At 46.6% G+C, this 12892-nt stretch overlaps 1 protein-coding gene across 1 annotated transcript in view; it reads right to left on the bottom strand.

The window, feature by feature from the left end:
• The window catches only part of RNF123 (ring finger protein 123), a 107366-nt gene that overhangs the window by 87028 nt on the left and 7446 nt on the right, over positions 1-12892 (bottom strand). Inside the window, exons 3-12 of the mRNA XM_082265764.1 lie at positions 9199-9278; positions 7006-7109; positions 6846-6900; positions 5982-6067; positions 5294-5380; positions 3792-3859; positions 3563-3708; positions 2628-2734; positions 2447-2551; positions 91-216 (exon numbers count right to left, since the gene is read on the bottom strand). Of these exons, the coding sequence (XP_082121890.1) occupies positions 91-216; positions 2447-2551; positions 2628-2734; positions 3563-3708; positions 3792-3859; positions 5294-5380; positions 5982-6067; positions 6846-6900; positions 7006-7109; positions 9199-9278 (964 nt within the window). The remainder of the gene's footprint in view (positions 1-90; positions 217-2446; positions 2552-2627; positions 2735-3562; positions 3709-3791; positions 3860-5293; positions 5381-5981; positions 6068-6845; positions 6901-7005; positions 7110-9198; positions 9279-12892) is intronic.

Genomic DNA, 12892 nt, shown 5'->3' with positions numbered 1-12892 from the left:
GCAGCACTTCCACTCCTTCCTCACTAGAGGGAACTCTCACTCACCTGTAGCCCTTCTACTCCTTCCTGACTAGAGAGAGCTCTCACTCACCTCCATCAGCAGCCACATGAGGTCCAGGAGATGCTGAATTAAGGGGTGCTCTCCCACTGCACCCCCTCCTGCCAATATACCGAGGAGATAGTTCATCAGGACGTCCTCCACCAGGTAGACCTTACACTGTACACCGCCCATACACAAGGGAGAGGCAGAGACATAAAAGTACCAATTAATACACACACAAAATAATCCTAACACTTCAGTTTATCATCCTACACTGAAAAATCTCCTTTAGGTTTTTAGAACGATCCATTCTCTGGTAAGGTTTTACTGGTTGGGCGGAGGGGAATTGCAGGGGCTGTATGATAATGGAGGTTGGGGATATCTGGAAGATGGAAGCTGTCAGGGTGGAGGGGGGTGGCAGGGGCTGTGAAAGGATAGTGGTGGAAGATTTCGGAGGGTGGCAGGGGCGGATGTCAGAGGTGGGGGATATCTGAAGTCAGAGGTTGTTTGGGTGAAGTGGGTTCCAGGGGTTTTAGGATTATGGAGTTGGTGAATATCGGAGGGTGAAGGCTTTCTGGGTGGAGGTCGGGGTGGGCGAGGATTGCATAATTATGTAGGTGGTGGATATCAGAGGTCTAAGATAGTCTTAGTAAAATGTGGGGGATTGCTAGAGGTCAGAGGCTGTCTGGGAGGAGGTGGGGGTGGCAGAGGTTCTGCAATGATGTAGGTGGGGGATATCAGAGGTTGGAGGCTGTCTAGATGGAGGTTGAGATGGCAGGGCCTGTGCAAAGATGGAGGTGAGGGATTGAGGTTGAAGGCTATCAAAAAGGTCAGAGGCTGTCTGGGTGGAGGTTGGCGATAAAAGAGATTGTATGAAGATGGAGGTGAGGGATATTGTGGAGACTGTCTAAGATGGGGATGGGGGGACATCAGAGGTCAGAGGCTGTAAGGGTGGAGGTTGGGGTATCAGAAGTTTTATGATGATGGAGGGGAGGAATAACGGAGTGTAAGGTTGGCTTGGTGGGGGATATCGGAGGTCAGAGGCTGTCTGGGTGGAGGTAGGGGGTAGCAGGGGTTGAGCAATGATGGAGGAGAGTCTGTCTGGGTGGCAGGGATTGTATGATAGGAGTTGTAGGATATCAGAGGTCAAAGGCTGTCTGGGTGGAAGTTGGGGTGGCAGGGATTGTAGGACGATGGAGTTGGAGGATACTGGAGGCCCGAGGCTGTCTGGGTAGAGGTTGGGGTAGCAGGACTTGTGCGATGATGAAGTTAAGGGATAAGGGATGGTGAGGCTGTCTAGGTGGAAGTTGGGGTGGCAGGGATTGTATGATGATGAAGTTGTGGGATATCGGAGGTCAGAGGCTGTCTGGGTAGAAGTTGGGGTGGCAGGGATTGTATGATGATGGAGTTGTGGGATATCAGTGGTCAGAGGCTGTCTGGGTAGAAGTTGGGGTGGCAGGGATTGTATGATGATGGAGTTGTGGGATATCAGTGGTCAGAGGCTGTCTAGTTGGAAGTTGGGGTGGCAGGGATTGTATGATGATGTAGTTGTGGGATATCAGTGGTCAGAGGCTGTCTAGTTGGAAGTTGGGGTGGCAGGGATTGTATGATGATGTAGTTGTGGGATATCGGAGGTCAGAGGATGTCTGGGTAGAAGCTGGGGTGGCAGGGATTGTATGATGATGAAGTTGTGGGATATCGGAGGTCAGAGGCTGTCTGGGTGGAAGTTGGGGTGGCAGGGATTGTATGATGATGTAGTTGTGGGATATCAGTGGTCAGAGGCTGTCTAGTTGGAAGTTGGGGTGGCAGGGATTGTATGATGATGGAGTTGTGGGATATCGGAGGTCAGGGGCTGTCTGGGTAGAGGTTGGGGTGGCAGGGATTGTATGATGATGGAGTTGTGGGATATCGGAGGTCAGAGGCTGTCTAGGTGGAAGTTGGGGTGGCAGGAATTGTATGTTGGAATTGTGGGATATCGGAGGTCAGAGGCTGTCTGGGTAGAAGTTGGGGTGGTAGGGATTGTATGATGATGGAGTTGTGGGATATCGGAGGTCAGAGGCTGTTTGGGTGGAAGTTGGGGTGGCAGGGATGGGTGGAAGTTGGGGTGGCAGGGATTGTTTGATGATGGAGTTTGGAGATACTGGAGGTCAGAGGCTGTCTAGGGTCTGGGGGCGGGAGGTTGAGATAGCAGGGGTTGTGCGACGATGGTGCTGAGGGATAAGGAACAGTGAGGCTGTCTGGGTGGGGAATATCGGAGGTTGAGGTAGCAGGGGTTGTGCAGTAATGGAGGATATTGGAGGGTGAAGGCTATCGGAGGCTGTCTGGGTGGATGTAAACTGGGGGGGCAGGGATTGTATGATGGAGGGTGGAGGCTGGGAAAAATCAGGAGGGTGAAATTTGTACTCACCATGAGCGGAGCGAAGTGGTTGAATATATGCGCCAATGTTATCAGGACTGTCGGCTCACCCTGCAGCAGCCATGCAGACGGGTCTCTGTCCACCAGTTTCCCCTCCTGGAAAAGACAATTTTTGAATTATTCAGATCTCCATTTATCCTCTATCAGAGGCCCTCCATACTCAATCCTATACCTGAGTGTCGATTCCTGTACTCAGCACGGTCTTCAGGTACCCCAGCAGCCTCTGGGATTTCAGCAGCTCAGCTGTCGGTGGGTCCTGCAGGGGCCGGTACCCCTCCACTGGATATGTGACCAAGATTGTCAAGGAGAAAATGCAAATAATCCACACTTCATGTCAGCCGACACCCCCAGCAAGACATATTTTCTGGATCCCCGCCCCAAGGCCACTTCTCTTCTAGACTGAGCCTCAGATAGGGTATCCAGAAAACATGACCTGCAGAGAACAGAGTAGGGATTCAGCATATTCATTACCATATAAAACACATCTGGAACCTGAAAGTCTAATCTGATTGGATCTTGTAAAGAAAAATGACAGCCTATAGCGATATAGCCCACTATATACTAGACCAGCCTTTTTCAACCAGGGTGCCAGGCACCCTGGGGCAACTTAAGGTTTCTTCAAAGGTGCCTTGGCAAAATGCCTAAAAACTACACCAAAATTGTATACCAACTGGTGGGTGGATGAAACCTGCCTTTTAGTTACACAGAACCACAGGTATTAATTGTTCACCATTACAACCTTCTAGCTGCCAACCTCCTAACCACCAATGACATCATCAGTTGATAAGGAAGATGTCAGTTGCCTGCATATCATTCCTGTTTGACCCTCCCTTAGGGTCTCATTAGCTAAGTGAGGGAGAAGAGAAACATTGGAATACTAGTCAGTACCAGTCTGCAAAAGTGTATTTGCTTTGGAAGAATAAATCACCTGTAACACAAGGTGTCCTACATGTATTGATGTTGCTGTATTATGTAAAACTATAAGAATAGTTTTTAGAATTGGGCGCCTGAAGACTGTCCATAATTTTGGAGAGTACCCCGAAATTGTCCATAATTTTTAAGGGCGCCTTGATTGAAAAAAGGTTGAGAAACACTGTACTAGACTACAATGACGACAGGAAGGATATCTCAAAGGACGGGAACCGAAGTTAAACGCCACGGACTCCTTGAAAGAGAGGCTTATGGCAGGGAAGTACGCCATACCGGATCCTCGGGAAATGTCACTGAAAGCGACGCCCAGATTAACGCCATTTCTGCAGAGAAAATAGAGATGGATGAGAGGAGATGAAGATATAGAACAGAGACCACGGTAATCAATCACCAGCCAATCACATACAGGCAGAAGGAGATGGTCCCTTCATCCAAGTCTATCAGACAGCTGACAATGTCCCCCGCCGCCCAAGACTGCACCGGAGACACAAGAACAACATGGATGTTATCAAAAGGTGGAAATTTACATAAACATAAAATTAGAGTGCAAGCTTCTCTGGTACAGACACTGACGTAACTGGCTCAGTGTTCTCTGTACAGCACTGCAGTATATGTCAGAGCTATATAAATGTATAATAATAGTGTGTGTTACTGTTGGGGGACAATAAAGTGTAAGCTTCTCTGGTATAGAGACTGAGGTGACTGGCTCAGTGTTTTCTGTACTGCGTTACGGTATATGTCAGGGCTATAAGAATGCATTATAATAAAAATACTGTGCGACTGTGGGGGGCACTGGAGTGTAAGCTCCTCTGGTACAGAGACTGATGCAACTGGCTCAGTGTTCTCTGTACAGCACTGTGGTATATGTCAGAGCCATATAAATGTATAATAATAATAATAATAATAATAATAATAGTGTGTGACTGTGGGAGGACAGAGTGTAAGCTCCTCTGGTACAGAGACTGACTCAGTGTTCTCTGTACAGCACTACGGTATATGTCAGAGCTATATAAATGTATAATAATAATAGTGTGTGACTGTGGGGGAACATTAGAACGCAAGCTTCTCTGGGACAGAGACTGATGTGACTGGCTCAGTGTTTTCTGTACAGCACTACGGTATATGTCAGAGCTATAAGACTATATAATAATAATAATAATAATAGTGTGTAACTGTGGGGGAACATTAGAGTGCAAGCTTCTCTGGTATAGAGACTGATGTGACTGGCTCAGTGTTTTCTGTACAGCACTGCAGTATATCTCAGAGCTATAAAAATGTATTATAGTAATAAAAAAAGTGTGTGTGACTGTGGGGGGGGGGGGGGGACATTAGAATGTAAGCTCCTCTGGTACAGAGACTGATGTGACTGGCTCAGTGTTCTCTGTACAGCACTGCAGTATATGTCGGAGAAATAAAAAAGTATAATAATAATACTGTAGTGTATGACTGTGGGGAATTGTGTAAGCTCCCCTGGTGCATACAGTAATGTAATACAGTAAACCCCCCTCCATTGCGGGTGTTACGTTCCGGACCCAGCCGCGAAAAGTGAAAATCCGCGAAATAGAAAAGCCCTATTAAAATGCATTGTAGGCATGTTTTTTTTACTGTCACTGTACGTGTAAAAGCATTTTAAGGTCTTTAAACTCACTTTTAAAACAATAGAAACTCATTTAAACACATAAAAGATACTGAGAGACATAGCAAGAGCTTTGGAAAACACAAAAATATTTCATTTTTAAATGATTTATATAGTAAAATAACATTACTAAAAAAACGCAATATACCGGGACCGCAAAAACGGAACCGCGATGGAGCGGGGGTTTACTGTACAATACTTTTTGTACAGGACTCTGGTATAGGTCAGTGATGCTGTATATAAAATACACTCTTTGCTTGCCAGATGCTCACCTTGCCATAGTTTGTGGTGGTCACGTTCCATTTTCTGACCCGGTTTCCATCATACGCATAAGAGTCTGGAGTGTCCCCGACACCCTCCTGCAATAACAGAGAAGTGCACTCAGCAGCTGTCCCCGCACACACTGCTGTCCCCACCCCCTCCCCGCACACACTGCTGTCCCCACCCCCTCCCCGCACACACTGCTGTCCCCCACGCACACTGCACACACTGCTGTCCCCCACGCACACTGCACACACTGCTGTCCCTGCAGTAGTTCCAATAAATGGAAAGGGAAGAGTCCTCAGCACTAGGTAAGCTCCAAGTCATGATTTGCAGCTTTCACAAAACTTTTTTCTTCTTTTTCCCGCAGGCATATCAAAAGGTGCAAAGAGGAATGAACATTTTCAGAAGATGCTCAGCAATGGCAGCCTGCATTTTATTCTCACTGTAGATTTTCTTTAACAGTCTCCTATAACGTTGTACTAGTCTCTTATATAGCTGCTGCCTGCAGTATAAATGCTCTTTGTAATGTGGTTGCAGATTGCTCTACAAGTCTTTATCTTCTCTCCTTCCTTCTCCTCTAGCATACTATACACACACTTACAGATAATGATTGGATCCCCAACTTCACACATCTGACAAAATGCGTTAAAGTGTCATTCATAAAACACAGACTCCTACTTAGAGATCTCCACTCACCTCCTGATTAAACCTGCAGCTCAACGTGCACCAACCAATCTGCATAAGTCCCTGGGAGGAGATGAGGACCTCATAGAGCCACTTTCCTAATAAGACAGAAAAGAGGAACAGGGTCAGGGACGAACCATACATGTATTGCCTTCTCATTTTAGAGTGCAAGCTTTTCAGGGTATAGAAGGGTTCGGATGCAGCACCAGCTTGGCGTGTTTATTCAGGGTAGGAAGATGCTTGGTGCTACATACATCAATAATGAAATGTATTATGCTGTTTGTTTCTCTGCCCCTCCCACAATGATCAGATTTCCCTGCAGTAGTTTGCGTCTCTGCCCCTTACACAATGGTGAGATTTCCCTGCAGTAGTTTGCGTCTCTGCTCCTCAAACAATGGTGAGATTTCCGGCAGTAATTTGTCTTTGCCCCTCCCACAATGGTGAGATTTCCCTGCAGTAATTTGTCTCTGCCCCTCCCACAATGGTGAGATTTCCTGCAGTAGTTTGTGTCTCTGCCCCTCCCACAATGGTCCGATTTCCTGCAGTAGCTTGCGTCTCTGCCCCTCCCACTATGGTAAGATTTCCTGCAGTAGTTTGTGTCTCTGCCCCTCCCACAATGGTGAGATTTCCCAGCAATAGCTTATGTCTCTGCCCCTCCCACAATGGTGAGATTTCCCTGCAGTAGTTTGTGTCTCTGCCCCTCCCACAATGGTGAGAATTCCCGCAGTAGTTTGTGTCTCTGCCCCTCCCACAGTGACATTTCTCTCTCCTAAGGCTATAATAAAAGCAGTTGGCCTTTAAATCTTGAAGTGAAATGCTGCGCTGGCTCTCTGTAGTGAAAGCTACAGATGTGCACACTCCCTTTTTTTCACTCACCTTTAAACACGCAGGTTGTGGCCCGGATGGAGCTGAAGTTGCTGTGTCCAATAACCTGCAAGAGGCGGCACAAATAAACCATTGTGAACAGCGCCGGCGCTCAGTGCGTACTGCCCAGTAGGAGTGCCATAAGTAGCAGATCATCGCACATTATACTCACCCCTAAGAGATCATCGTCTACCAGTAAGAGCCCCTCAAATCCACTGGTGTGATCCAGGACCACTGTGGAGGGTCCCAGACGTCCCTCCGCTGACTGATCTGTACCTGGGAGAAAACAAAAAAAAAAAAACACTTTTAAAACAGCCAATCAGAAATCATCTCTTACTACATACTGCTAACTGAAATCTGAACGGCTGTGAAGTAATGCTGGACTTTGCTTTGGCTTTATAGGCTTTATAGGCTGATTCCAGAATTTGAACGGTCAGCCCTAAAGCCTGACTCTGCAGGAATACTGATGAAATATGTATCTTCACTTTATGAAATAGTTTTTGCTCTGTCTGAGGGTGATTATTAGCCTGAAACTCAGAGCTGAGCACACTGTCTTCCAGCACCTGGGTTTATAAAAATATAAAGCCACATAATCTATAACGTTACATAGTTACATAGTAGGTGAGGTTGAATAGACAACAGTCCATCCAGCTCAACCTGTGTAGGTGTGTGTGGCTGTAATCATCTCACATACCCCTGAATGTTCTGATCCTTGAGATGTAGGTCCAAGAATCTTTTAAAAGTAGCCATACTCCCCGCAGCTACCACCATTTGTGGTAGAGAGTTCCACAACCTTATAGCCCTTACTGTAAAAAAAACCCTGGCGTAGCCTTAGGTTAAATCGCTTCTCCTCTAATCGCATTGAATGGCCTCGTGTCCTCATGCATTCCTTGCGAATGAATAGTTTTTTTTTCTCCTCTTTATTCCGTTGAGGTATTTGTAAATCGCTATCATGTCCCCTCTCAGGCGTCTCTTCTCTAGAGAAAATAAATCAAGTGCTTGCACCTGGGGGGGTAAGAATATGCATGCATCATACATACTAGGGGGGAGTAAAACTGGGTGAATCCATAGCGGAGAAGGATCGGGGGGAATCCATAGCGGAGAAGGATCTGGGGGAATCCATAGCGGAGAAGGATCGGGGGGAATCCATAGCGGAGAAGGATCGGGGGGAATCCATAGCGGAGAAGGATCGGGGGGGAATCCATAGCGGAGAAGGATCGGGGGGGAATCCATAGCGGAGAAGGATGGGGGGGAATCCATAGCGGAGAAGGATCGGGGGGAATCCATAGCAGAGAAGGATCGGGGGGGGAATCCATAGCGGAGAAGGATCTGGGGGAATCCATAGCGGAGAAGGATCGGGGGGGAATCCATAGCGGAGAAGGATCGGGGGGGAATCCATAGCGGAGAAGGATCTGGGGGAATCCATAGCGGAGAAGGATGGGGGGGAATCCATAGCGGAGAAGGATGGGGGGGAATCCATAGCGGAGAAGGATGGGGGGGAATCCATAGCGGAGAAGGATGGGGGGGAATCCATAGTGGAGCCGCCCGTCCTTCTCTCTCGCTGAGAGAGAAGGACGGGCGGCTGTTGTAAACACGGCTGACCGTTCTCTCTGGAATGATCACAGAGAGCCTGTGATCCTTCTATATAGGATCACAGGTCTCTATGGTCATTTAACAAGCCACGCCCCCCCCATACAGTTAGAATCACTCCTCTAGGCTTACATTTAAACCCCTTGTCACCCACTGTGTTAACCCCTTCCCTGCCAGTGTCATTATTACAGTAACAGTGCATATTTTTAGCACTGATTACTGTAGTGATGTCACTGGTCCCCCCAAAAGTGTAACAAATGTCAGTCAGGGATCCGATCTGTCCCCCGAAATGTTGCAGTCCCGATAAAAAAAAAAAAAAATAAAAAAAACGCAGATCGCCCTCCATTACTAGTAAAAAAAAAAAACAACAACAATAAAAATGACAAATCTTTCCCGTAGTTTGTATATGCGATAACTTACTCAAAATACGCTTATTGCGATTTTTTTTACCAAAAATATGTAGCAGAATACAAACTGGCCTACAATGTTAAAAAATTTAGATTTTTAAATTTTTTTATTTGGGGAATGTTAAATAGCAGAATGTGAAAAAAAAAAAAAATAATAATATTATATATAGGTGTGTATGTTATATATATATATATATATATATATATATTTATTTTTTCAGAATTGTCGCTTTTTTTTTTTTTTTTTATGTTTGTTTATAGTGCGAAAAAAAAAAAAAATCCCACAGGTGATCAAATACCACCAAAAATACCCCCCTGGCCCAGTCCTCCCCTGCCATCTGCACATCCAGATCTGCCAGTCTCCTCACCTGTGTTATCCTCAGTGGATTCTCCAGCAGACAACAAGCGATCCAAGCGCTCCTCCAGGTTCTGGAAGGTGAGGGGTTTCCTGGACACAAACACAGGGGGAGAGATATAAAATACATGAGAGAAGAACATCGACCTGATACTAATTACCCCTATTAGAACTTAAAGCGGATCTTTTATTGCATCTGAGTACCACAAACCAAAAACATTGTTTAATTCATTTTTAATATTCAGAGCAAACACCCCCATCCATCCATCCATGTCTCCATGCTTTATTTTGTTGACCCCTCCCCCCCCCCCTAGCATTTCCAGCTATGGCCATCTTGAGTAAGGGCAAATTATTTAATGTGGTTGCAAAGCCTTAAAGTTTTTCACCTTAATGCATTCTATATATTACAGGGATTGTAAAGTCTCTTTTTTTTTTTTTTAAATAACAAACATGTTATACTTCCCTGCTCTGTGCAGTTGGTTTTGCACAGAGTGGCCCCGATCCTCCTCTTCTCAGGTCCCTCTTTGGCTCCTCCCTCCTGTTGAGTGCCCCCACAGCAAGCAGCTTACTATGGGGGCACCCAAGCCGAGTCACAGCTCCGTGTCCATTCAGACACAGAGTCGTGACCTAGCCCCACCCCCTCTAGCTCCTGATTGGCTGAATGTGTTGATTTACAGTAACGCTATACTGCTGTCTCAGCCAATGAGGTTGGGAGTCCTAGGCAACTTAGATACTCCTGCAAAACCGCTGCATAAAGACGGGTTCAGTAAGGATTAGGGGGTGCTGGGGAGGCTCAATCCCTTGACGTGGATAAACCTTCTGTGCTGCAGCTCCCCCAGATCCCCCCCCCCTTCTTTTTTTTCCTGAACCCAATCCGATCCAGCAATGTGCACGAGCGCAGTGACTCCAGCTCCCGTCTCTCTGCTCATTGAACAGATTCATATCAGCAGGAGCCATTGGCTCCCACTGCTGTCAATCAAATCCAGTGACATGGGAGCGGGGGGGGGGGGGGGGGCAGGGGGGGGGGCGAGGCCCGCTGTCTGTGTCAAAGGATGCCTCAGGAATGAGCCCGCATGGGTGCCCCCAGGGAAAGAGGCTTTCCGTGGGGGCGCAGGATGAAAAGGAGTTGCCCGGAGTACCAGGGGGGAACCCCAGAAGAGGAGGATCGGGGTATCTTTGTGAAAAATGATTGCACAGAGCAGGTAAGGTATAGGCATGTTTGTTATTTTTATAAAAAAAAATCCTTCAGAACCCTTAAGGCCCCTTTCACACTTGTGTGACTTGTCCTCTAATTTGGGACTTCATACTCAACACTTCCTTGATAGAAGCAAACTTCAAGGTATTTTTGCGTTGGTACATGGTTCCGGTCAGGCTGGCGGCGGCGGTGAGCACCGCATCCCCCAACTGTTTTCAGGGATGCGGACAGGCGGGCACGGTGCTCCACACGTGGTGGACTTGTCCAAAAGTCCGACGGTTTTGGATCCGGGTCTATAATTTTGTTTACTCCTTGACCCAAGTCAACTTGATAAAGGATCCCCAAAATGCCCTTTTGGGTAAACCGGTGGAGGGGGCTACTAAACCCGCCAAGCGCCTTATCGCCTTCGTGTTCACGTCCGCCAAAATAGCAATAGCCCGTTCATGGCGAACCCCAGTAGTGCCTTTCGAGCTCTTAAAAGCCAAACTGACCTGGATCATGATAAACGAACGGATGGTGGCGTTGTTGAATGACAGGATGCGTATGTTTGACAAAACATGGGACCCCTGGATAAGGTACCTGGCGAGCCCCTCATAGGGGCGGTTGGGAGCATGGGTAGCCTTGGACGAGATGTTGGGGAAATCTCCCCCTTAGGGAGTGAGCGGGATCTGGGTGTCGACCCTCTATTTTTCCACTGACCGCTGATGTTTCTTTCCTCTTTCCCATCTTCCCACTCCTGCCACCCTCCTCTGCTGTTGTCTCCTTCCTTCTCAGTCTTTCCCTTTTCCCCCTATTCCTTCTTTTCTTGCTTTTTCTCTGGTACTATCTGACAGTGCACGGATGACAGGCTACGCCCCCCACTGGTAGAGGGCCTGGTATGGGGGTTGGGGGCCGTCCTCTCCCAAGGGCGCAGTATGTTCCCGTAGGGGCGCCGGGGGGGGTCGGGCCCAGACCTCCAGCCCTTCAGCATGCAATGGAGGGGGCACTGTCTCTATGACTCTATGTTTTTTGCTCCATTAGCTGGATGCCCAACCTGAGCTTACCGTTCCTGTTACTGATTTATTGGTTTCTCATTTTTGATATTGTAATTTTCTGAATTGGCACCATTGTATTTTGTGTATTATGTGATATTTAATGCCCTCAAAGACAATGATTGAGCCATGTTGGCTCCTAGTGCGCTGTTATATCTTTTTCTTACAAAAAATCTAATAAAAAACATTGAAACATAATTTGGGACTTCAAAAATCGCATGACAAGTCATTCTCCATTATTTCCAATGAGTACCATTCATATCTGTGCGACTTGAAGTCGCACCGACTTCAAAGTAGTCCCTGCACTACTTTGGCCCGATTTGGATGCGTTTTGAGGTCCAAAGACATAGGCATTGCTTCAAGCCCAGTCAAAATCGTGGCGACAAAATCGCGGTAAAATCGTGCGACTTTTAAGTCGCACAAATGTGAAAGGGGCCCTAAGGTGAAAAACCTTTTGTGCTGCAGCTCCCTCCAGACAACCCCCCCCCCCCCCACTTTGCTTTCCTGAGCGCGACCTGATCCAGCAAAGTGCACAAGCGCAGCGGCTCCAGCCGCTGTCTCTTTCCTCATTGGATTGATAGTTGCAGGAGCCATTGGCTCGTATTGCTATCAATCAAATCCTGTGACACAGGAGCGCGGGCGGGGCCAAGTTTTACTGTATCAATGGATGCAGCAGCGGGACTTTGAAGTGAGCCCGCATGGGTGCCCTCAGGGAAAGTGGCTTTCCTTGGGGGCACCTGATGGAAGAAGAGGGGCCTGGAGAACTGGGGAGGGACCCCCAGGAGAAGAGGATTGGGGCTGCTCTGTGCAAAACGATTGCACAGCGCAGGTAAATATAGGCATGTTATTTAAAAAAAAAAAAACACAAAACGAAACACAACCCTTTTAACCACTTCTGGACTGGAAGATTTTCCCCTTTAATGACCAGGCCATATTTTGCAATTCAGCACTGCGTTACTTTAACGGACAATTGCGCGGTCGTATGACGCTATGCCCAAATAAAATTGATGTCCTTTTTTCCCCACAAATAGAGCTTTCTTTTGGTGGCATTTGCGATTTAGCGATTTTTATTTTTTGCGCTAAAAACAAAAAAGGAGCGACAATTCTGAAAAAAAAAATAATGAATAATAATAATAATATTTTTCACATTCTGCTATACAACATTCTCAAAAAAAATAAATTAAAAATCTAATTTTTTTAACATTTTAGGCCAATATGTTTTCTGCTACATATTTTTGGTAAAAAAAAAAAAAAACACAATAAGCGTATTTTGATTGGTTTGCGCAAAAATTATCGCGTCTACAAACTACGGGAAAGATGTAATGTGTAATGTAATTTTATTGTTTTTTTTTTTTACTAGTAATGGCGGCGATCTGCAATTTGCGGCAGACAGATCGGACCCCTAACTGACATTTTTGACACTTTTGGGGGTACCAGTGACACTACTACAGTAATCAGTGCTAAAAATATGCACTGTTACT

Source organism: Pelophylax lessonae (genome assembly GCF_965119305.1).
Source record: "Pelophylax lessonae genome assembly, chromosome: 8".
In the NCBI taxonomy this organism is placed as follows: Eukaryota; Metazoa; Chordata; class Amphibia; order Anura; family Ranidae; genus Pelophylax; species Pelophylax lessonae.
Note: the sequence above shows the minus strand (reverse complement) of the source record. Positions and strands in the feature narration are given on the sequence as shown.